General features: G+C 43.0%; 1 protein-coding gene across 2 annotated transcripts; it reads right to left on the reverse strand.

The window, feature by feature from the left end:
• LOC124176824 (paired box pox-neuro protein) lies at positions 1 to 26,484 on the reverse strand. Of its 2 annotated transcripts, none has more exons than XM_046558568.1 (6): positions 24,758 to 26,484; positions 20,103 to 20,153; positions 9,530 to 9,750; positions 4,213 to 4,459; positions 2,548 to 2,722; positions 1 to 2,314 (listed from the first exon to the last, which is right to left on the reverse strand). In XM_046558568.1, the coding sequence occupies exons 2-6, from the start codon at positions 20,113 to 20,115 to the stop codon at positions 1,768 to 1,770; spliced, it is 1,203 nt and encodes a 400-aa protein (XP_046414524.1). In that variant the 5' UTR covers positions 20,116 to 20,153; positions 24,758 to 26,484; the 3' UTR covers positions 1 to 1,767. The 2 variants fall into 2 exon arrangements, with proteins under 2 accessions (XP_046414524.1, XP_046414516.1); XM_046558560.1 differs by having other exon boundaries at positions 4,213 to 4,486; positions 24,758 to 26,482.

Raw genomic sequence — 26,484 nt, forward strand, 5'->3', positions numbered from 1 at the left:
AACATTTTGACTAGTATATTTAATGATATAATACAGGATATTTATTACAAGTTGATTATAGGCGAGTATTACAGGCGGCGGCCACAAAAATCCTTTAACGTTCCTTAAGAAAGTTACTTTGGAAGAGGTTTTTAGCATTGTTTACTATTTTTCAAATTGTTTTCAGTACTAGGTATTTCGTAACGAATACGTGTGGAGAAGTTTAAAACCGTCTTCGAAATAACAATCCGAGAATTTTCTTAAAGCTTTATGGCCTCTCTAACAGATTTGGTGTGTTTTTTTTTTTTTTTTTTTTTTTTTTTTTTTGTGTGGTTATTTTCACCTTTGTTTCAATTTAAAATTTTTACAACTATTACTGGCATAATACAATATACAACTACAATAAATATTCAATGTAGGGAATACCGGGTACTTCTCTGGGCGAAAGTGCAAAAGTTCGTTTTTCTTCCGTGTAATTTTGCACACCGTGAAATTAAATCCGAACGTCTATCACTGTACCCAAATGGTCACGTTGCACTAATACAGGTATAAATAATACATAACGCGTAACGCAGATACGTGCCGCCTTAATTTTGACGACGTTCATTTGCATACGACCAAAGTACAGATTTCGATGTACAGCAGCGGTTATTTATTGTTTACATTATTATTGTGCACGGTAGAAGAATCAGAGGAGAATCGTTTCCCCAGCGCTAGGCGAGTCCTCGTTTATGGAGAATTAATTAATCCCGGACGAGTAAAAAGCTGCGAGAGCCGTTTACAACGCTGTAAACGGAACTCGGCTCGGGTCCGCGGCCCTCGACCTCAGCATCTGGTGGCAGCCTCTTCCCGCTGGACCATCGAGTCCTGATATTTTTACATACCGTATATCGCAGAGACAGGCGTATAATAGCCGAGGCACAGGGGCCCGAAGGCCCTCGGATAGCTACTCGGGGTGCAATAGAGGCGTTCAAACTCGAACGAAGCTGCAACGCTTGGAAGCGTTTTATGATTTTATTACGGCGGCATTCCTTCTGTCGTTTCGAACCGCGCACCGACCGTTTCATGAGCCGGGATTCGACTAATTTCACGATACGATTTTAATACCCTTATAACGTCTTCTTCGCGGAGGCAAGTCGGCGCTCAGTTTTGCACTACCGACCAAGAGAGCTGTAAGTATAAACGCAATTAGCGTTGTTTCGCCGCAGATACGTTACGGCTCTCTTTTTCGCATCCTTCGCAGCAATGATAGCGGCTTGTTCTTTATTCCATCTGATTCTAAAACTCGCCGATGAGAATCCCGCGATTATACGCCACGTGACAAATCTGGGATTATTAGTGGCGTCGATAGTTTATTACATATGTATATACGTATACCTTCCTAACGTTGTAAGTAATCTATTATATCTATAGGCATACGAAGTACGGTCAACTCCAGACACTAAAATCTACACAATACGCTCCTACTGTATAACGTTATGGCTTCCGTTTCAGGATCACCGTGATCGTGAAGATGGCATCAATAATTTAGTTATCATTACGTATAAATATCGTACGCTAAAATTTACAGTGTGCAAGGGTCGTTATGGTCGATAGCAACGAAAACGACTCGTAAAGTGATCGATAATGAAAATAATGAAAAATAATAGCTGCTAATATGAGAAAAATAATAATAATGATAATAATAATAATAATAATAATAATAATCATAAGGACAGTCGCGAGGATGCGATAATACGATAGTTGAAGCGCACACGGCCGCTTTTAATTAGAGAAACTTTCCTAACTCTAAATATCCTTGTCAAGGACGAGACCGCAGGGCTGTACGACCCCGGTTATGTTCGTCAATCTCTGCCTTTTCGACTCGTTTCTGTTCTCGTCCTTCTTGAGGAGTTCCTCTATGGAATACGGGTTCCGTTTTCGTTGAGGCTGCGCGGCAGGTTGCCGGTCGCTTTCCGTGTTGGACTCGATCGGATTTGTCGGCTCGTCGGATTCCAGGATCTTTCGCGACTCGCAGGCCTCGTTCGAGTCGATATCCCCGACGTTGCTCTGCTCCGAGCTGCTCGGCGAGCTTCGGACGCTTTTTAATTTCGACGTCAAGACCGGCGTTCCGTGCCGCACGAACGCGCTTCGATCGCTGCCGATCTTGTGACCGAGCTCCAGTATCAGCGAGGGATTTTGAAAGGACTTGTAGGTGTCCTGCGACTCGTTGTTATCGTCCGAGTCGCTCTTGTCCAGGGAATCGTCGCTACCCGCCATCGAACTTGAACTCGACTTGAGGTCCACCTGACTTTGGCTGTTGCTCTGTTGCGAGAGTCGTTCCGACTCCAGCGATCTGTGAAAGCCGGTGTAATTCGTTATTTCGCAGTAAATTGAGTAATCGTCTGTCATTATCGATACTGAGATCATTTGATCGGAAAATTAATCTTTCTTTGCGGTGGTATTTTTTGACACGATCAACGATTTACCGTCAAAAACGATGATACAATTATCCAAAGATTTGTATCAACTACAGTTATTGTTATTCCACACGCTATTCTCGTTCGGATATCGTTCGATTCGACTCACGTGAACGTTTGCATTCCGTGCTGCAAGTGGAGGGTCGTAGCGTGATAGAGCGAGGAATAGAAGCTGGGATTCCAAGACGGTGGTGTGGCGCCGCCGGAGGTTGTTGAAATATGCAGGGGTCCTAGGGTCCCGGGGTAAAAGAGCTTCTGTTGATAGTCAGTCCTCATTAGGGCGTCTGAAATGCGAGTTAGTGTATAAGTAATAAAGACAATCGGTCCAGCTTCGGAGGCGGTGTACCGTTACGATACAAGCATACGCGCTGCCGGAGAGCGATACCGAGGCTAATTAGTGTGTAATTATCAACCGGCGTACGATAGGCTGCGTGCATCGATTCTTCGTACGTAGGGTATAGTATGCGTACACACACGGGTCTATATCTATATATATATATACATATACATTATATACCTCGAGGCCCGACACGCCCCGCGTGACTTAAACCACGGATCACGCTCCGATATTGCTCGAAATAAGTTGCAAATTCAACCTCGTTGCACCGAGCATTAAACCCGCCGCACGAAACCGTGATACATGTATGTGCATGTGCGTACGTATGGATATACATGTATACATATAAACATATACGTACAGGCAAGCGATGCTTATGCAACGCAGAGATTAATAATTGCCGTGCAAAAATAATCGCCTCGCAATAATCTGCCTTCGGTGGGTTAGCCGCTGCAGCGACTCGAGATCGCGTGCTTTGCCATTTTATTCGAACACAAAACGCAAAAGAAGGTACTCGATGCTTGATCAACGGTTGCACCCGACGAACCGTTTGCTCTATTGTTTACACATGCTATTGCGAACAACCGCAAAGGTTGAACTTATTCTCAATCGTTTGCTTGCGTTGGAAATTAGAAAAAACTAACGGTAAACGTATAGCACCGGTATATATGAGTTCAATTTTCGAAACAGCTATTCTAATAGCTGTACACGTAGTATCGAATAGTCTTAAGCAGTATGTAATTTTGTTACTTAGCTTCTAAGTTTAATGTAAGATATCACGCCAGCCTGTGTACGGGTAAAAATGTTACCTCTACAGGATTTTACTTACTGTAACTTCTAAATTTGTAAATTATCTGGTATCAATGAGTTACAAATTGCAAAAACAGAAAAAAAAAAACAATTTATACACGTTCCAGTTTCCAACCCCGTCATTTCAAGGCTAAGAAAAGAGTATCTTACGGTACGTTTGATGGTCGGATTTACTTAGTTTATGATCACGCCACCTCACATGAAGTTCTGGAAGACGGTTGATATAATTCGTGGAATTTAATATGACGCATTTAATACCGCGGGGTCTCTTCGCGGTTTTGTATATTACACACACATATATATGTATATGTATAAATCCGACAAGATTGCACGAGTTCGTTTCGCAAATTATTACCTGTACCGAGCGGAAGTTTTTGCCTCGCCATCCCCCCGCAGCGTAAACCCTCTTTCAAGTACGAATTAAGATTTTACGTTCGTACAAAGAACAAACCAACCACGAACGATACAAAAATTCCTGTTACACCGCGATGTTCGCGGTAAGTATTATTTTTATTTTATTTTTTTCTGGTGGTCAAGACGATCAAGCGACAAATGGATTCGCGCAGATTTTACCGATTGATTTCACAACCGGTGTAATAAAACTCGACCTAGTGCCAATAGATTTACCTCTGGCATTCAGATTGGACGTCATCTGGGTTTGATAGGCGCTCGAAGTGCCGCCGTCGATCGTTGGATGATCGGCGTGAAGTCCTCCACCTCTGAGAATTCGGTTTACCGATGATACGGAGGGTAAACTTTGGGGATCGCAGGCTCCCTGCCTCGCAAGCTGCTCCCTGATCTCCCAGGCGAACATACCTGGCTGTTCCTGTTTCAGGCGTAATATCTTCTTGACGACCGTCGGCGTTGCGACTTGCTGCAACAGCAAAGCTCTCTTGTTAGTCTAAAACGGAGAAATGTAAAAAACTGGGTTAAAATTTGTTCCTTGAGGTTCCTCGACAGCGTTGTCATATGATTATAAAACAGGCGTTCGTTAAGCGACAATATCTCGAAATAATTGTTACAGATCGCGGGATGAAGAGCCCGGCTCTCATCATCCTGACCGTTTCGTCCGGCGAAAAGGAGGCTCTCTTCTCGCGAAGATGATCGGAGGCTCGGGGCCTTATAACGACTATTTAATTTGAGTAAAACCGTTTCGGCGGTCCCCGAGATATCGACCTAAACACAGAGCAGCGCTGCAGTCCGCGTCGCAGGACAAAATTCACATGCCATTCGCGTAGGGCTGGACGAAGCGGTGGTGGGTTGTTATGGTCAGACGCACACGAGTGCACGCGTGCATGGTTATTACGTCTACAAGGGAGAGTTAACCACGACGAGAGCGAGCAACGCCGGCGCACAGGTGAAGGAGCCGTCAATCAGATAGCGATGCTTCAGTACTTTATTTCAGTTTAGTTGGGTTTAGGGTGTCATCTGCTTGGTCAGTGGTCAAACAGTGGTTCTCAATCCGTTTCATTTGCATTGCTAATTAATGCTAATTCGACGAGGAAATTTATGTTAACACTATGCAAATGATATTCTTTCACGTATTCTCTACTGATTTTCAGATCGAAGATACCTGCCTACCCGACTACCGACTCCTTAATTCTGGCCCGTGATACCCTTAAGCGGAAGGGCTGAGATTTCGGGAAGTGAACCGGAAAATACACGGCCATTTATTTTCCCTTCTCGCGTGAGCTCTGCAATCGGTAATCAATTAACTACAGCTCGCACTCCAGTCGACGGTGTCAATCGGTTGTGTGAAAATATATTTCCTTACTTCGAACTTTCTGTAGAATTATTTTAAATTCTTGTACCGATTTTTCAGCTACGGCGTTTCAGAGTAAACCATTATCTGATCTCGTCAATTAAATTCACAGTTTTCGGGTCTTCGTCAATGGCGAAATTATAACCAAACCGTTCTTGCCATCCTATAGTTTGTCGTGCAGTAGCCTTCGACGACGTATGAATGGATGGAGTGATTTTACAGGCGAAAAAAAATTCCAAGTGAGGAATGGCGGCCATCTTAGTTCGGCGCAATTATAGTAAGAAATGTTACGTAGAACTGACTGAAAATCGGACTGAAATACGTACCGGGAAGGAGGAAATGAACATAAGAAATAATTCGGATTTGGCAGATCGGTGCGAGGACTTGGCGAGCGCCGAAATGCACCCCTGGATGCCGCGTATTACGGTTCTGCGTACGTGTGTTATTACCGGCACCGGACAGAAGCATCAACATAGGGGTTAGAAGTTGCGTGCGGAAGGGAACATCTCAGATTCTAATCTCTACCCCGTGGACACTTCCGTCGAGCTGGGAACAATTACCCGTGTGACGATGATCAGAAGCCCAGACCATGGTCACATCGTGTGCATGTGAGCGTGCCTTGCACACACATGAGCAATAGTCAGTTATGCCCGTCATTCTTCAACACCGGTCCTTAATGTGGCAGAATTATTTCGAACAGTGTCTCGCCGCGTGGTTTCAACCCTAAACATCTGGCGCTAATTGTAAACGTTAGATAAGCCCGGCTACCTAACAGGTTAACCAATTTCAAGTACAGCATGTGTGGATATATAATGTAGGTATACCGAACACCCCAGGCATTTATATATCTCCAACGTCATCACAGATCTGGAAACTTATTCGCGGGCTACATGCTGCAGATAGGAGACTACAGATACCGCGGCGCTAACGTTTTTTTTTTTTTTTTTTTTCGTCTTGTTGTTTTTAGGAGCAGTTAGAGCCGCGTTGATCGCACACCACAAAGTTTCACCGGACGTACCCGTAGGAAATCGGTTAAGAATATCTTTAGACGGTTGCAGTTATTTTTGGTCAGACGTGACACAAGGAGAACGACTAAAACGGGCCTTGTGTATAAATGAAAAAGCGAAGGTTTTAGGCTTATCGAATGATATTCAAAAGAGAAATTGAAATGTGTAGAAGGTTCGTAATTTGCCGACAAGTTATGCACAAAGGACAAATGTCAGACTACCTTCATTATTTAATGCCATTAACTTCACTTTTATATATTTGTTGCGACCTTTTCGTCACTGAACATTCATAAATTGAATCACCTCAATTAATGGGATTTCGAAAATTGCAAGATCTTCTCCAACTTTCCGTTATCATATAATTTCGAAATATTATAATTCGCGTTTATAGATATTTACGGCAAGTGCGCACTTCTGTTTCAGCAACTGTATTTAGAGGCAGGATGTGGCCGAGTAGATCAATCATTTCCGGTGGTAACACGCGTGGTAGTCGGCCGTTTAATACGTCGGTTATGATAATTAATGCAAAGGTTGAAGTGTAATTAATTATTGCACGGCGTAGATCACGTCGGTGAAAATTCAACGATCGGCCGGCAGCATTTATCGGGCAATTAAGATCTTTGCCGCAAAGAGTGCCTCTGTTTGAACGAGAACAACACAGAGCTTTACACCGTCACCTAGATATATCGTATTTATTTTTCACTTTATGATTTATCGAGTGGTCTTTACTCCACTCGAGGTCCTGAAACACGGCACATGCTGCTCAAACAGTGGTAAATAGCGAAGAGTAAATAAGAATTTCCGTGTCGAATATAAAGCGTCGTCCATCGATTCCCATCATTGACCATACACGTACTGTAATAATGTAACGCGTTCCCGACGACGTAACGACGCCGTTTAATATCATCCATTGCGGAGAAATAAAAGGGAAAATTCACGGACCAATAAATTTCGCTCTTAACAAATTGAGGACGTGATTATTACGTATTACGTATATATCGCCTACGTATATACGTCTTCGGAACTTGTCCATGCACCGATGCCTGTGAGAGAGAAAGTGAAAAGTACACATCGGTCTTTCGAGTACCTATCCGTCTACTATATTCATTGCAGACGCGTGTACCGTGTGTTCTAATAATCTTGTCGACACGCTGAAGCGGTCTATTATATCTACTGTACGTAAAAGTAAAAGGATCCAGCGTAACAATTCCGCGTGTACCTTATACCGCCGGAAGTCTAGTGTGAACTAGAGTTATTTCATACGCCCGTGTTCTCTTTCCGCAACTTTCGATTCTCGTCCACAACGTCGGATAATTCAGGAAGTTATGCATATAGGCCTGGCACTTGTCCCGATTAATGCGATAGCCTTCGGCGATCGAAGCGCGTAACGCAAATTGAAGAAAGGAAACGGATCTTCCGATCCAAAACAAAAAATGCACAAACTAATCGGCAAACCGTATCGAAAAATTGGCGTGCGTGACTGCTTTTACAACTTTTTTATGCCGACGATGAGATGATGCTTGGAATTCTTCGAGCCCGAAATTAGTGACGCGGCAAGATTCCGGGGCCGCGATAGGATTAAATATTTTATAGATAATGATATGGATTTTGGAAAAATTGGCTAGTCGACGATACTCATATTTTGACAGGCTGCACTATGTATAACCGAGCACCTTTCGTTACTCAGCAATTATTCTGAATGCCGCGGGAAGAAGAATAGAGGTTTAAAAGGAAAGGCGCGGAGAGCTGTGTTTGTGGTTAGAGGTTTTAAAAAAAAGTAAAAGGCACCGAGGGAGCTTGCCCTAGATCAGGGATCGCCGAATCTTCTGTAAAGTGGCGCGCACCGATCCAGGCAATTAAAGGGTTGGCCGAGCCTCATTGTTTAATTACCTACCCTAAATTTTGATCAGAAAAAATTTCCACAGCTGCGCCGGCGCGACTTTGCCTTGTATTTTCCTACCAAAATTACAGCTCTACAATTTCTTAACCTGCGGTAATTGATATATAGAGAAAGAAGAAAAAACGAATTATAGATCCTGCGAAATTCGACCTATTTCGATATCTTCCTTATACAGATACGGGGCATAGATACCATAACGTCTCGATCAAGATTCTACGTCTCTTTTTACGTACTTTCATGCAAAAAATTATAAAGAATATAAAAATCTGAGACGTCAACGTAAAATCTTGATTGAGATGTCATGGAGTGCCCGATACACGTATGCATTTCATACGAAAATCGATTAATAGAGTTATTCAGTGATGCGGGATAAAAATTAAATTCGACGAAAGAAAGGCAGAAAGAAACAGAAGCGTTCGGTGATGCGGCTAAGAAATTGGCAAACAAAACGACCCGCGTATACCTGTGCATGCTCGTATCGTACATATTTATACAGAAACTACGAAAAAAGTCTTTAAGCAACGTGCCATTATATTGCCATTAGTGATCATACACGCACGCTTCATTGTATGCACAGTGAGTATGTTATTGCGATCTGGAATTACAAGCATTGCCTGATGCACACGTGTGTACACATCTCGCTGTAAGTTCCACGGATATTCTAGTTCGATAAGAACAAAAATAAAGAAAGGAAAAACAACTGCAACCTGCCGTTTTACGTTTTGAAGGTCCCGACGCTTGGGGGAAAGCCTTGACTTCTAAGCAAGTCGAAAATATTGAAAACAGAAAGGTATACCGTACGTAGGCACTCGAAAAGTTGCCGGAAAAATCGCGATCATTGGAGAAAATTTTGCGCAAAGTTACACACGTTTTTGTGAGAAACGGACCAAGGCTCGACCGATCCTGACGAGCTTTTAAGTAAAGCTTGTTCCAGCGTATAGCGGGACGAATCTACAATTATCCAAACACCTTCCATCAAGTATTTGCATAATATCATATACTTTCCTCCAATTGAACGAGTTCCCCGCAAATTCCCGTTGCGATTTTTTACACGGTTTTTAAATCGAGGCAACTCGGTACATCTTTTCACCGCGCGAGAAAGGATTACGGGTAGGAAAGACCGCTTCAAGGGTCGGTTATCCGTCAATTGGTCGGGTCGAATCACGCGCCTCTCAAAAACGTGATAAATCCCGTCAAACGAGCGTAGAATGTAATTTCTTCCTCTCTGACAATAAGCAGGCAGGCTGCATTTCGGATTCAAGATTGTAATTTCACCTTCGTTTTACTGCCACCAATGCTGCCAGGCCTGATGCTTCCGGTCTCGTAGAACCTGGTAAGAATCTTCGATACACATCCGTGGGAAACCAGGAGCTGCCTCGAAATGTCGCAAGGTCGAACACCGAGCAGAGCGAGTTCGACTATCCTTCGTCTGACGCAGTCGGGTAATGGTCTTCCATTAACGAACACGCCTCCCAGCTGATTGACTCCGGCTTGACCTGCAACAAGACAGACGGTATTTACGGGTAAAGTTAACCGTGGCCGATCGAACCACCAGTCGCTGAGGAACTCGAAGGAATCGGCATCGCTCCCTGCGTCCAAAATCACAGATGCAATCACTGTCAGCTGTCCGATGCTGACTGACAAGTCGAGAAAAAGAAATCCGAAATAATATGCGGCACAGATCATAACGCGTAACGTGCATCGAGCATCTACGCGGAACTGATTAACGCAAGGATCGCATCGCTATCCGAACCATCGATCTCGATCAGCGCCTCTCTTTACCACGCCGTAAAACGCACCGTTTCACTGTTAATTCACTACCGAGAAGTTACGCGTACTACGTGCATTGAAAAATAATTCAGAACGAGCAGAGGTGTCGGTGTAACTCTTGATGTATAGTAACTTTGTACTTGAAAAACGATGATGCGAAGGTAGGAGAACGGTCACCTTCCAATCCCACTAACGATAGGCTCGATTCTACCCGCACTGATGAGTCTGAAGTTAGTAACGTTAAGGTGACGAAGCACCGGTTGAAAAGATCATAAATGCACGATTTTAGAAAGACTTTCAAGGAGTTGGTTTCTGAAAAGTAAGAGTATGTTTTGGTCGTACATTCCGAAAGGTGGCAAGTAACGATTTCTCCTAAACACACGTCGTTACAGTAACGTTCCTAACTTCATCCTCGTCAAGACTGAAGAGTCACTTCAGGGCGGATCTCTTCCGATTGGAACGAAGGATTCTCATCATCGACGATCGCGTCGCCAAAGCACGCGTAGATCCGATTTCCGGAGTGCGGATCGATCGCTTGTCGATGATTGTGCAAAAGTACCGTGGAGGAGGATCAAGGCTCGCTAATCTCACGGCGGTCCCATTGAACGATCGTATCGTAACGTATGCGTATAAACTCGGCAACGAGTTCGGCGAAGAGGATGGAAATACCGGCAGTGAGTGACTCGAGAGCGATTTTTGTTTCGGGCAGGTGGTTTCGCACCGTGCTTCGTCCTAACGACAACGGGCAATCGTAGGTATCCCTGGGAGCGATTCGACATCCCATCCCGGGGCTCGCGTGTCTCCGAATCGGCGCGGCAGCCCCGAGGAAACGTCCAGGGTGAAACCGGGGTCGTGTAATTACGTTAGAAGCGCCTCCGAAACCCTAGACTCAAAATTGCTTCCTGCAAATTCTCCGCTTCGGAGATCTTCGCCGGGCTCCTTCGGTTACATTACGCGATGCCCCGTCAAAATTTAACACCTTTTCTCCACCTGTCCCCGATGAGTTCTTCGATTATGAACAGGATGCCTCTACACGTAGTTAAACGTGGAAGGGAAATAGTTCGCGAGTATAAACGACCGCCTCGCACCCAATTTGCCAAACTGTTCGCCACCCGGTCGACGAACTGGGTCGTCGTGGTGGTTTTGAATCGCGGCTGCCGAAACTCTACGTAATAGGTAATTTTCGTCGAGTAACCGTCGATTGAAGAGACATTTTTCTTAAGCAATATTTCATTCCGACATTTCGATCGGGCTGCAGCCTTTGTTTCAATTCTTTGGCGTTCGTATATACTTATAAAACTAGTTTTCATTTGTAATGATATGAGAACACATGCGTTTTTAAACATTTGTCTGCACCGACCTGTTAAAAGTTATATGTGGAAACTGATATGCACAATTGCTAACATGATATAAAAATATGAAAATTCAAGGCGAGATTTACAGAAAAATTATTCACAAGAAAAGGATCAGGTACGATCAATTAGATGTTGAGAGATTAAACTTACAATATATATATATATATATATATATATATATATATATATATATATATATGTCAAGGATAATGAAATGAATAACGAGGAGGATTATCACCGCTTTCTTCTATTCGGTCTCCAGAGAAACTACGGAAAAGATCAATAACAGTTTCAAACATTGAACATTTTGAATCTTGTGATTAACGTAGAATTTTGAAAAAGCTTTGTTCAATAAGTTAAGTTTCGTTTTATCTTGTGAAAGAATAAAAAGGTGGTTCAACATGCGTCCCACACGCAAGACACAAAGTTCACGAGTGATATCTGGCCATTCTCCGCCATTCTCCGACATATATATATATATATATATAGTGACATTCCTCGATCATGGTGTTGAACGCTTGGCCGGTTAGGGAGGAAGTGAGGATACATTGATTTATATTGATTAACGATGATCGCCATCATTTTTATCGATAATCGAAATGTGGAATGTCAATTTAAGATAGATACATCTTGAGAGTTAAGCGTAATTTATGAATATCGAATGACCACAGTGTGTAAGTGACTGAGCTTTTGAATATCCGTTCGTTTATTAACAGCAATGTTGCTGTTTTTGCTGATACGAAGCATCTCGTTTATGCAACGTTTACACCAGTTTGGTTCTGTTGTTAGTACAGTTGTACTGTTGAAATCAAAAGTATGTCCTAAATTTGAGCTGTGAGAGGCTAATGCGCAACTATCAAGATCGTGACTTCTAAATCTAGATTTACGACTTGACGATCTGTTTTTTTAAAGTTTGTTATGATCGCCTGTAAGGAGAGACGACAATGGATACTGGATCGTTGACGTGGGATCCGCGAATTATTGATGACCGACTACAGCGAAGAAGCGGGATGACGATTAAAATATAGATTCTGCTTACCTGTCTATAGAGGATACTCTATTGATGAGGATAGAAAACTGATCCGATCTATGTCGCGAGAGAACAGAACGACAACTGAGGATTTACAAGACGAGAACACGCATAGACGATACTCAGACATGATTTCGCAATAATAGAGAATAGGACGTAAGGTACAGATCTGATTTGTTTTGAGTCGCGACGCGGGCAAGCGGCTAGATTTGAAGTAGAGACGGCCAGGTAAACATTGCATTGTGAGTACACGTGTAATGATGATTTCAAATATTTAGGTTTTCAACGGAATGAAAAATTTTTGTGAGTTGTTGGTAATTTTAAATGTGACATTGATTTGTTCATCTTTCGATGTTTTTTTTAATTTTCATTAAAAGATCAATCGCATAAGGAATTGACGTTACTATTTTTTCAGTTGGATTATCGTTATTCCAATCTATGAACGTTTATGAATTCTATTATTCTGTATCTCCTTGATGAGGAAAAAAGGAAAATTATTATTTAACAACTTTTTCTGTAATATTTTTAAATCTTTTTTAATACATTTTGAATGGGATATGTGTAAGCAGCGGTCAAACAAACTCACTGCTACCGATTTTTCGGTATTACGGGGTCTTATTTAGAGGAGTTTCAGGGCGGAGAAGCGGGTCTATGTCGCTGCTCAGTTAACGATCGAGCCTCGGGATTTGACTCGGGGAAAAATGATAGGCCACCTTCTGAATCTGGGTAAAAGTCGAAAAACGTTTAAGAAAACGAGTATCCGTCAGTTGAAGCCCCGATTAGATAGTCGGAATATTGATATCGCCGGTCTATCAGTCGCGATGCAGCGACACGATCGGTGTTCTCTAAGGTTTGGCGTTATAAATCCACCGCACCGTTTATTCGACTCAGTTTTAATCTAAATTGTTATGGGAAATAGATTGGCCTGAGTAAATTCGGGCTTCGTTGAGGTGTCGATGACTTGTCCTTATAGCTTCGTTAATGAACCCTACGAACATTGTTATCTAATTATTATACAAAGCAGACCACATTTTCCAGAGCTGGGCGTTATTTTCTCTACCAAATTAACTGATCCTCGCCAGCTCGACTCGGTCCCGCATGCAAATTGAAAATTAAAAAAACCTCGCTCGGTTCTCGTCCCAGCTCGTTATCTCGTTCGTTATTCTCTCGGGAACACTCGCCACCGGCATAAAACAACTCGAATTTCCCTGTGTTCGGGGAACAAATAAACCCCCGCGTCGATTAAAACGATTCTGTCACCGTGCTGACCTGGGTTCCAAACGAATTTGTTACGGGCGTACAGGTATATCAGGGTGTTTCGGAAAAAAACAATTTACGATTTTCCACCTTGGCACCCCCTAAAACGTTTGTTTTGGTTAAAAGAAAAATTCTGTGCAGAGATGAGCGTTCTAAATTATGTGGAAGGTCGCGCTCATTTGATTTCCGAATTTTTTCCAATTTTTTTTGAATATTTGAGGAAACACGTACCTAACGCTTTAATTATTATTCCTTTCCTGACATTTATATTCAATCCGAAGATCACGATCCATAACACAACGATATACCATGCGGGAATCTTATTTTCCCTAATTAAAAGTTCATATTAAATCACAACCATTTTACGAGGTCGAATTAATAATGAAAAAGTCGTACGCAAATCTCAAACATCAAGTGGAGACTTGACATTACAAGCATGGGTCTTCTTTGCGACGTGGATTGATATTACGATTGATGTAAGCAATAAAAAAGAATCTTATCAACGATACTTCATAAATTTAAAAAATTCTATAAGAGTGAAAAATCAACTGAGAGCGATCTTTCGCATAACGTAGAACGCTCATCATGTGCGAAAATCGCAAATTATTATTTTCTAAAACACCCCAAGATATACATTCCGTTTCAGTCTTCATTCGTTTCCATAGATTCTCAATTCGGAAAGAAGTTGCGTTATCAATAATTCACACGTTTCGCACCAACTTTGGAAAAACTGACGAGCTTATCGATCTTCGAGACTTACATAAATCTTCATCGTTTCCGTTTGTCCTATTGGTTTCTTATCTTTTTATTTTCATCACCGTTTTGACGTACCGATTTATCAGAGACGCCCCGCTTCGCGGCTTGACGCTGTCACCGGTTTCGGTACAACAACCGGATGAAGTAGATAGAAGAGCGCTAGGCCGACTGTGTAGTTGGTGAATAAATTTATCCCAGATGCAGAGAAGTCTTAGGTACAAATATAAGTATATATTTCCGTAGGGACGGAATTCAACGCTGCGGGAGCTTCTTAATTTTATTCCCTCGTATATGTATATATATATATATATATATATATATATATATATATATATATATAGTGGCTTGCAGTAGCGATTAATTGGAGGCATTATAATTAGTAGACAGCTGAAATTCCTAAGATTTTGGTTAATTAGACTCCTGGATGGTATTAACTATAAACCCCACGGTGCAGTGTTTTCTTCGTATACGGGCCGGGTTAAATCCACGCGCTTTCACCGACTCTTTGGCGATCTTATCTCTCGGATCGGAGTTTCGAAAGGGTTTTTTTCCCGTCGATTGCGTTGCTCTCTTCTTCGCTCTCCACTTTACTCACATTTCGTCTCACGTTTCGTTTCATTTTATTCTCCTCTTAAATCCCGCCGCTGGTTATACTCGCTGACGACACTTTGTCCGTTTTAACCGCTTCTATTTTTTCTCCACTTCTTCCCCCTTGTTATCCCCCCCTTCCCCGTCTCTCTATCTATCTTTTATCAAATTTTTTTCTCTCTCTCTCTCTCTCTCTCTCTCTCTCTCTCTCTCTCTCTCTCTCTCTCTCTCTCTCTCTCTCTCTCCTACATACCATGCCGAATTTTGTCAACACCAAAGAACCCTCGCAACACAATTATTGCAGAGATAAGCGCGACGTGCTCGCTCGAGTTTGCATACGTCTATAATATTTGCATGTGCAGAGAGGCAATGTAACCGAATGCTAATTCCGGGGATATCTATGGCATACAATCAGTAGGAATAAATATCCAGAAACGCTAGTAATTGCAGGCCGGCTTCATGTATATATATATATACCTGTATATATTTACAAATATATGTTGCAGTGGGCACCCTTGCCGGCTATCTATTCGTTTGTCATTACGAATTTAAATGAGAAGTTTGATAAGAATCGCGTATACCTCGAAGAATTAGTTCGCCGTAATGTGTACCTGCTAACAATGCAGTTCAGAGGAAACTTGCATCGCGGTTTCTCTTCTACTACGACTTTGCAAAACTCACGGTTATACTATTGCGAAACCGCTTCTAGAGGTACCTTGTATTACGCGTTACGTAGCTCGATGGCAATTAGATTGATGGATAACGCGCGTCGCTGTTGCATTCGCGTGTGCGATATTAGAATATCTATCGCAGAAGGGTTTATACCTCACTTTATTCTAAGAGTGTAGACAAAAAAGGTTTCGTCAAATTCACGCGGCGGGTGGACGAATCTAATCCAGCCAACTGTTTGACAGGGTTTTTGTAAAATTTGGAAAAAAAGGTGAAAGAATTTATCTACATTTATTTTCCTCCGATTCCCTGCGCAAAATAAATCTCAGTAAGTGTTCTTATCTAAATATTTATATCGAAACTATCCGACGTGTATTAGAAAAGATCCGAAGTTGTTTAGAAGCTTTGCTGAGAAATTCGAATATTTTACGTGTGGTGATTTTCAGGTACATTTTTTTGACCCTGCCCTGGTTTGAAGCCATCTCGTTTCCTTTTTTCTTCAAAAATATTATTCTTTCTCCGTTTGTTTTATAAACGAATTTTTAACCACAAATTTCTCTGTTTCGAAACGTGTTTAAAATAAATTTTTCGCGTTGCGTTTCGAAACGTGGATTGGCCAGGGTTTCTAATCAATGTTATTGGAGACAAGTTGAGACATTGATGGCCACTAGAAAATGTTCGAAAGATACGCTACTCCGTAGGTAGGGAAAGGTGAAATTTTTAATGCTCGACGTCGATAATAATTCACCCGATCCATGTGTATACAGAGCCGTTAACTTGACCGACTACCAGGCGCCCGATGACACGACGAGGAACTACGAACTGATGCATGCTGGGTAATTTTTTTGATTTCAGATCTCGAGATAAGCGCTTCGAGATTCGCCGTATTATTATTATACCTACACATACGTACGTATAATTTCTAAGCGTACATCACTCTTGAATAATTATCACCTTCGTTAAAGAATTCTGACACATTTCCGTCGATTAAATATTTTGACAACTGTTAAACGTGTCCCAAACTTTGGTCACATACCATGAACGGTTGACCTTTTAGTTTATTGCCACACGATAGAAGCAGAAAAAAAGACAACTTAACAATATAATAATAATATAAGAGGTAGAGTAGCTTGTATTAAATTGAAAAAATCTCATCATTGAATGTATAAATGAATATGAAATGACGATGAATTATAAATGTGAATGACTTATTCCAAAGAACACTCCGAATGATGTGGTATACTTTATTGATTTTTTTTTCGTTTCTGATTTATCTTTTGCGGCGGTATAACTGTCTGTTCGTTCTTCGTGAATTTTTAGTTTTGCGATCGATCGAATTGAACGTTCATATTTTCGAATATCGGCTAAGAAATTTGGCGACCGTGGTAAAAACGCAGCGGGTGAAACACTCTTGACATTGGTATATTATATTCGCAAGAAATCAAGGTAAGTTGTGATACGAGTCGTTTGACCGGACAAAGCCGAAGGTGCATCATGATTTTGGCGTTATTATGATAAAAAGAGGCCCCGTTTGCCCCGGGGTGAAATTTTGCCTCGCTTGTATAGCCGTGTTACGTTGGAAGAAGGACGGACCAACGGACGGGAGTAAATTATTATTACCACAAAAACGGAATGCGCCTCGGCGATGCAGCGGGATTCTAATATCTACATACACGAATCCGCGAGATATGAGAAACGTGTTGGTACTTTGCGTCCCTCCTCTTGTCCACCTCTTCTTGTGTAATCACACGACACACTGACACCATTAGAATTGCCTAATTTATCACTTTACAGCTGCCCCATGTTTGCAGTATTTTTATTGTTATTTAACCCGAACTCGCTCGTTGTTTCGCTGTTTTGCAGCCGCCGCTTCCGCGGCAATGTCTTTATTTCGCTCTCCGCAACCACAACGGAAATTAAGAAGGGCCAATTAAGCGAGCGATTTGTGCAGGCTATAATTCATCAGCAAATTACTGCGTTGAATTCTCTTTTGTTTTTGTAATTATTTTATTTTATTTATTTTTTTTTCTTGCCAAAATACCGAGCTTTCGACAAATGTGCGGAATATTATGAATTTTCTTTTACGTAGAGTGAAAACAAGAGCGACGATCGAAAGCTCCGATCACTGTTATAATTGCTTGCGAACTCGTCTAGTTTTTTCTTCGAGAACGTCGCGCCGACGTTATTAATTCGAGTCAAGTCATCAAATAAAAGTGAGATCACCGTACAAAAAAAAAGGAGAATTTTTTTTTCGGCTGCGTGTTTCTCACGATAATTTAGTCATTTCCGCGCGTTCTTGCCGTTGATTTTCTGCAGAATTTCTTTTTCTCTTCTACCCGTACATTTTTTCAACTCGATTCGTCGCGTCTCGGTTGCAACGTTTTCAAAAATCACAAGTACAATTTTCTCCCCTTTTCATACGCGATTTAAAGCTTCGCGATATGCGGTGTATAATTGTTACATGTCGAATCTCGGAAATCGCGGTTTCGTTTCTTTTTCACCGAGGTGGTTCGACGCTCGTTATTTTGGACGGATCCGCCGACAGGAGTAATTGAGTTAATAACATAATTATCCGAGCCACGTATAATTATTATACGAATGGTTTAAGCCCGGCTCCCGATCCTCGGCTCGCTTCGATCGAACGTGAAGGCGCGTGGCTCCGATTATATCCCGTATTCGCGGCTACAAGAATCTCTCTGATCTTTATGTTTTTAACCCTTGTGTAAAACCCACCATGTATTGCAGATTGCGGGACGCTCTTCGTCGTAGATCCGAAGGACTCGCGGTTTCCTCAAGGAATCCAATTCGAATACAATTAGATGACGTTCGAGCTGAGAGGTGAATTTTGCTACTTTGCGGATTCGGTAATATAAATTGAAACCAATTATTAACCGCTAAATCAACCTTAGGAATCTCGGCAAAATCGGTTAGCTTTTTCTTCGCTTGATTTTGCTAATTTCACTTAATTCTTACATGTAGGTCGAGGTGATTTTGATTCGAATAACTGAGAAATAAAAATGGTCACATGCAATTTTGAATTTTTTTTTTCTTTCAAATTGAAGATCCTGAATCACTTTGAATCTAAAGATCTAAATTATTTTAATATCGTACGTTGTAATATTTATTATTTGTTCGTTTGATCGAGCGTCATTTAATTTTGGACTAATCATCCCAATAACACGAATGTGACGGAGAGAACAAATTGTCATTAAGGTTGATGAGCAGTTGCGGCGTAAAATTTTCGACAGACAATTCAACCGGTTTACTCTGTAAGTAACGGTGAATCGTTGGGAACCTCCCCTTGCACACACGATATACGTTACATACAAATGTGAATTCAGATCAAGCAGGTATTTCATTCCCACGGTACAGAGAATATTCCGGGTGAAAAATTTGGAGAATTGAAACGATGTGTGTAGAAAATGGTTATAGATATTTGTATCACGCATACACCTATGCAGGTACATCCATGTTCAAAGTTGTACGGCACTCTGTGTGGCCCGAAGAATTATGCCTATACATGTAATATATAAGATGCAGGAAGTGCGGAGAGGCACCTGTGAGATTTTGATTTAGAAAAATCCCGATATACCCACATAAGTATAATTAAAGTTGGTATAAAATGTATTAAAAAGCAATAAAGAAAGGAAAGAGGCAGGCAGGACCGCCTCTCTTGGCAGCTGAACTGAGACGCGGTGCAGGTAGATTGTTTTTTTTCTTAAACTTTTTCAACCTGTACCACGGATTCTAAAACGGTTCCGTTTCATTTGAATCCATAGATCTTAAACTCGGTGGGCCGAATAGGGATTCTCCGTTAATTACTATCAAAATGTCTTTTAAATCGTGATTTAGTTGAACTTAACGCCGTGCCGAGCTTCGACGGCCGCGTTGCAGGAACACTGACCGGGCCCGAAAGGCCCTTCTATTCGGTTCCCCGCGGGATCCGACGGGGACAGATTTAATTTTTACTACTGGATACGTCGCTGCCTCTGATCTTGCCGACGGTAGCTGAACACCGGACTCAGATCCGAGCTGAGATTACGCCTAGCTAATTTATCCCCCTTTTCATTCTTGTTATAAATCTCGGGAAAAAATACCGGCGACAACAACCTGTGACGATCGCGCTTTATTTGACGAAAATTTAACAAGAATTTTCTCAGTTCCGAGTCTTAAAGACTTGTAACGGTTTTGCGGTTTAACTCTGTCACGGTGCAGCATTTATCCCCAAATTCGAAATACACGTCGAACGTCGGACAAGTTTTAAGCGACACCTTGGATGTAATGAACATATATGTACGTATATTGATATTTTTCGTCCCTTTGATAACATGCTTTTTCAGTGTCTCTACTTTGACAGAGTGAGAAAATTTATTGTTCCTTCTGATTACAATTAACCTGATTATTTTGCATATTGGCGACTTACCGGTGTGCGGCATCTCGGATCGTTGGAGAGGATCGATCCAGCCCTTTATTTCTGTAACAAACGAGGAGAATTTGTTGCTTTTTGTTGTAAAATATTCCACTTCTGACGGGGGGTCGTCTATTTTTCTGTTCTCGGGGTGGCGAAGGCGCGCGTCGAACCCGCTTCTGCCCCCCTCGGAAACCCGAACGGCTCGTAGCCGGCGGTAATATTTTCACCGGGGCGCGATACGTTATTCCCTCCTTTCTCGGCTCTCTACCGGCGGCGCTTGCGGCTTCTGGGCTTCTGTTCTAATGAATTTAAATGTATTCAAAGCGCGCGCTTGACGCTTGACATGGCAGCCCTTAAATATGCAACCAAAGCGATAAGCAAAGCACGGCTAAATATTACGCTGGCAGAAACAGTGGCTCTCATATCGCCGTCACGCCGTCGCGACTAATCGAATGGCGGCGAATTGGCAGCGGAATTTGAAAAATCTGCGAAGGTTGTTTGCGGGTACGATAAGGTTGGGAAAATTTCTAGTTTGGATCGAAACCGGCAACGCAATTTTCGGGAATCAATGGAAAAGGTCGAAATTCATAACGATCGAAATCCGGGAAAAATTCATCCGAAGTTTCGGGGATCTTTTCGTCGGGGAATGGATTCGGTTTTGGTGGTTTGAGAACTTAACGGTCGGAGTATAGTCGAAACGCGTGCGTAGCGAAGCGGATGGCGTGTACTTTGAGATGCAAATTAATGCATGATTATCAAACTACCCGTTACAAGTCCACCCTCCACCCCCGCTTATTCATGTACAACCGGTCTGCTCGCTACCCTTTTGCCAGGTTCATGCCTCGGTGATTTCGAGGTTAGAGTGGCATTACCACACCGCCAAGGAAAACGCCGAACCCCGCATTAGGCTAGTTACACGCTTAGATCCCGTTTAATCTGATCGAATTACAGATCACGTGCGTACCGACGGAGTCAAAATATTGCACGCCGTTGGATTTTTTCCCCTATTTCTTTCGCGGTACGCGATCGGTACGAGTGTAAAAAATGTAACGGGGTTAAAGTTTCGTGAGGTTAAAAATCTCGTTCGGAAAGCTTGCGCGCTGCAAAAAAAAAGTGCGGCTCAGACTTCTATGAAATATTTTTTGGTGCCGATCTAACAATATTTTACGTCAACGTAATACTACCTGTCGTCGACATAACGCTGTACGACTTTCGAGTTCCGAATTGACCACAAAAATTGTACTATAGCTGTCCACACCTGTCATTTTTGGTCAATTTTAACACCGCCAATTTTTTACAACGCAGGATTGCCTGACGTACCATAACCCAAAGCGAGCAGAACGTTGCACTCGACCTCTTTAGCACTATTCTAAAGTTGGAGAACAGTGATTTTTCAACCAACCTGAACTTAGAATCGATCTGCAAGCTCGATTCACACCGAGTTTTTTTAAATAATTTCTTTCGCGTTTAAATATCAATCTTTTCGTACGATGTCATTCAATTTGAGACGGAACACTGTACGGACCTAATTTTTTTATTTTTGTTTTTCCAATGGAAATCATATCGCGATACTTTAGCGACTAGCTTGAACTTCGCATAAAGGTAGCGAAAAATCGTGTTTTTCATTTCCTCCTCTCCGCAAGACAATCCTTATTATTTTCAACGGCACGAAGCGAGTAGGTATAATTTCCTCCCGGCAAAGCGGCAGCGGACGTCTTCGTAAAAGAAGGATTGAGCGATTATTATAAATCAAAGGACGACCATAGTCCGCATGGGCAGCACCGCATTTCTGGCGTTCCCAAGGTTTTGCCGGTGTAACTCTTGCGAACACGTGTCTTCTCCCCGTTCCCAGCTCACCTCCTCCCCCTTTGTCCCCGCGGCGAACTCTTCGCGACGCGATACCCTTAACCACCATTAACCGTTCGAAATTCCAGCCTCGGCACCATCGTCACTCCTTCTTTCCTTCTTTCCTTCTTTCCTTCTTTCCTTCTTTACTTTTGCTCCTGCAGCGATCCGGCGGCGGTGGTTCTCCTACTTATACCTGAATTATTTCTACCAATACGATACGAGAGCTCCCTCGAATCCTCGGCCCGAGCTTGAGCCGCACTTACAAACCGATCTCCGCTTCACCCGAGTCTGAATTACGGGGTCGAACCCGTCAATTTATCGGCTTAAACCGCGGGCCCTGATTTATATCCGTGTAATGCATTCTTAGGATCTTAACCCCGCGTGCAGTACAGCAGCTGTAACAGATTTATCTACACTGTCCCCGGTTTATTGAATCCACTCGATATCGGTAGAGAATTGTCCAAGTCCTTAGCGGGAAATCCAAGACTCCTGGATAGGAGAAGGGGGGCAATTAAGGACATCGATTTTAGATAGTGGTAAATAGTTTTAAAAGTGACGGCTGCACTTACACGTGGGTTAATTACACGGAGGTACAACGCGCAAGAACAGCTGTCCCGTTCGTCCGAGATTGATCTGGACCGTCCGAACGGATTCCTAATATCCCGAAGCTCCGGCTTATCTCGGAAGATCGACCTTATAAATTCGGGGCAACTCGCGGCATGCCCTAAAATCGGCGAGTTATAAAAATAAAAATGAAGCAAAATAAAAAAAAAAAAGAAGAAGAAGCGTATAAAAATGAATGACGAGAAAAAGGAGGAAAAAAGGAGAGCCCGTGGGCCATAAAAATTCGAATATACATATTAATGCTCGTCTCGACGTCGCACGATATTCCGCGCGGAGATCGTGCGGCGAACATTAACCGGCAAAAGCAGGCAGGCAGGCAAGCGGCGAACGTATAACGTCATGGTACAATCTTCGATCGTTTTTGAACGGTCTTGGCTGCCCTGCCTCGGTGCTTCGTATCGTGTCACGGAAGTTGGTCAAAACGACTTCGGACCTTCGGAAAGATAAGTATTTTCGAGGGAGAACGAGAAGAAGAAAAAAAACGAGTGTTCGAGGAAAAAGTATCCGAGACCGAGATTTTTCCGCAACGAAATCGTCGCCGCGAAACGATTTTGCCCGCGGCGTGGGCGCGGAATTTGAGATTTCGGAACTGATTACCCCTCGCGTGAAATGAGCAGCTAAGCTTTGGGGAGGTAATTAGAATAATTCGGGGCTGGTCTTTGGGAAGGCCGCATTTACAGGGGGGGAGGGGGAACGGCAGCGTGAATCTAGAAGGAAAGTGTATACAACGTACAAGGAAATTTGCATTTCAAATGAAGCGATGGCGTGTTGCAATTGGCCGGATTGGACACATTGTGGGCACACATTGCCCGCGTCGTTTATACGCCGAAATCGCAACGCGTTTTGCCTCAAGCTTATTCTACATTACGCGACGTATTTGTTGTTAGATTTACAGGAAAAAATGGAAATAAAGATAAAAAAATTTTATTTATTTATTTATTTATTTACACGTGCACGCACAACGTGGATTCAGGATAAATTTAATACGGAATTTGAATATTCATTATGCCATGCGCTCTGTTTGACCCGCTTCTGTACACGATTCGCCATAACCGTACGTGCAATTGGCAATCTTAATGCATGAGTGTAAACGGTATTAATCACAGACCAAATAGCCTCGAATGATCGACCGACCTGACCGCCCGTGCTAAAACCTTATGGCTAACACTTAAGACATTGAATATTTATCAGCTTTTATCCCGTATACTCATAATTAACGTCAATGATCTTCATCATTCACGACACAGCGCGGAATTAGTTACACCTTCGGCCAATACAGGTATAGCCGTATAATATAAATCATGTTAACCTCAACATCTAACATGAAAATCTATCCTGGGCATCAAGAAATCACACAAAATAATTTCCGCTACGGTTGTGCGCGTTTTTAGTTTAATTTTGAACACTTGTTATTTTTTTCAAATCGATGCAACGATATACATATATATATATATATATACACACATATGTATTATATTCACACCGTATTCGTTATTACTTACGAAATGAAATCTTTGTACATAGGTCCTAATTAACAGCCAATTAACTGGTAATATATCGACGAAATTTTGCGCTTTCGACGTGCACGCGTATAATATAACGAGTTAGGAGTCATTCGGCCCGTTGCACGTCTGACATCCGTTACGTAGTGATTTGTGAGGAGGCAGAGGATGTATGTATATATTCGTAAAAGAAAGTAAAAAACGTGAAAAAAAAAATAATACAATAAAATAAAATAAACGAATGAAAAATTATTCATCTTCGCGTCATCTTATCCCGAAAAGTAGAAAAAGTCGTTTACCATTCTCGAACCGACCTTCGGTGACCCGGCGGATAATTTCGTTCTTTTTATCGTTAAACTTGTCGTTATCGTTGTTTTTTTTTTTTCTCTCCGTCATCTTTTTGCAAGTACCTCGGACACAATCCCGACACGTTTACAAGAGCGCGAAGAGTAGTTTTCTCGGCTAGGGGGAAAAGACATTACGGCTGGTAATTGCCGCAGCGAACGGAGGCAGTATACTATATGGGTAATTGGATCAGGTCCGCGGCTAGGAGGATCCCGATGTTGACAAGAAATACAAGGGCAATCAATCGGATCGGCTGCCGTCATCGGCGGATCGCCTATGCGAGACGAGATCTTGTCGCAAAACACGAACGAACGTATGCGAACGTTTCGAAATGCCTTTGCTACATACCTGAGGATTGTTAATGGTGTGTTTCGCGCTGGTTCAATCCGTGCCCGGCATCTGGATCATGTCTGATGGATACCCATATACGCAGCTTCCTCGGAGGATCGCGACGATGCTTATTGACGAGACGATCGGTCGGAGCTTTCCTCGCGCTTTCAGAGCCGAGCTTCTCCCTCGTTCCTTTTGCAGTCCCGATTTGTTTTGCCCCGCTGCAGATTGACAAATAGCCACTGCACGCAGCTCCTCGGACCTTCGGACACCTTCGATCCCCGCATGAACAACCGGCTCTCCGCTAAACGCACGTGGTTTTGTCGATCCTGGTTCTGGTTCTCACTTCCCCGATTCCTCCTCGATTTTTCAAACTTCTTTGCGTCTCGGTCTTCGTTCGCGAGAGCAAATCTGCGACCCTTCTTCGGTGGATAAAAAAAAAACCTCTCTCGCACTGCTGGTGTACCGAACAGAAAAAAAAAAAAAAAAAAACGTTACACCGTCCAGAAGAGCCGTGCGGAATTCGTCGTAGCCATTGCGGAAGCTTCGGGGAATTGGCGGGTTGGTCGATATTCGGCACGAAAACACTCGTTAAAATTTGCGTTCCTCTTCTTCCCGCTCCTCGCAGAAATTGACGACCGTCGGTTATACCGCACGTTTTTTTTTTTTTTTTAATTTTTGATAAAAGCTCCCGTCAATTTCCGCACGTCCAACCGACGGGGTGAGTAAAAGCGCGATTGAACCGTTCGGCCGATCTAGAAAGGAGAGGCGCTCACTTTCCTCCCTCTCCGATTACCGCACCGCGTCTTATCGACGAAAATTGCGCAAACCGCGACGGGAACCCGACGCCCTTGCCGGTTTGTCGTATCTCTTCGGGTCCAGCGAACGGCGGCTCGAATCTCGACGCAGCTCGGACGGCCGGCGATCGGATCGAAGAAGAGAGAGACTGGTAAACGATGATGCGGTCCAACCAAAGGACACGGTGGCTCTGAGTGGACGGCCAGGGTTACGGGTTTTGCTTGCGGTCCGTCTCAGTCAGGCCCGAACGATGGAGCGTGTCCTCGCGTGCGGAGCGACCTGTCCCGGCTTCCTCGGGGTGGGGACGCGCATTGCTCAGAGGGCGGTCTCGGCACACACGCCTTCCGCAACGCCGGCTCCCCCAGAGGACGTCGAGTCACCGCGTCCGCGTCGGGACGGGGATCTCCGAGCACCGAAGAGTCACGGCCGCCTCGCCTCGTCCGCTTTTCACCCCCGTCGCGGTGGCGCGGAAGGAGGGATCATCCCTTTCGTCAATGCGATCTTCCCCCAATTCCGAGAGGGTGAATCTTTCACTCGCGGAATCTCGTCGGTCGGGAAATGTCGGGAAATTGCTGGGGAAACCGGGAAAATTCAGGGAATTTCGTACAGCAAGAAAGAGTCAGGGAATTTCATTGGGCGGGGAAAGTTAGGAAATTACAGAGGAAACCGGGAAAACTCAGGAAATTCAGCAGGGTTCCTACGCTTAGGGAAAACGCGGAAAAACGGGAAGATTCAGGGGAAATCTTACAGCAGGGAAAAGTGAGGGTAAAGTTAGAGAGCTTCGAAAATGAGATTGGAATTTTTGAGTCTGTCGAAGAAACAAACTCGTTCTTGCACAAAGTAGTATCGATCTTGAAAGAAAAAAAATTGCACTCAAGATTTTTTTTCGCTGCACCACACTTGATACATTCTACATGTAGGTATATTACTTACTACCAAACCTTCTT

This window comes from Neodiprion fabricii, chromosome 1 (assembly GCF_021155785.1).
Source record: "Neodiprion fabricii isolate iyNeoFabr1 chromosome 1, iyNeoFabr1.1, whole genome shotgun sequence".
NCBI classification, from domain to species: Eukaryota; Metazoa; Arthropoda; class Insecta; order Hymenoptera; family Diprionidae; genus Neodiprion; species Neodiprion fabricii.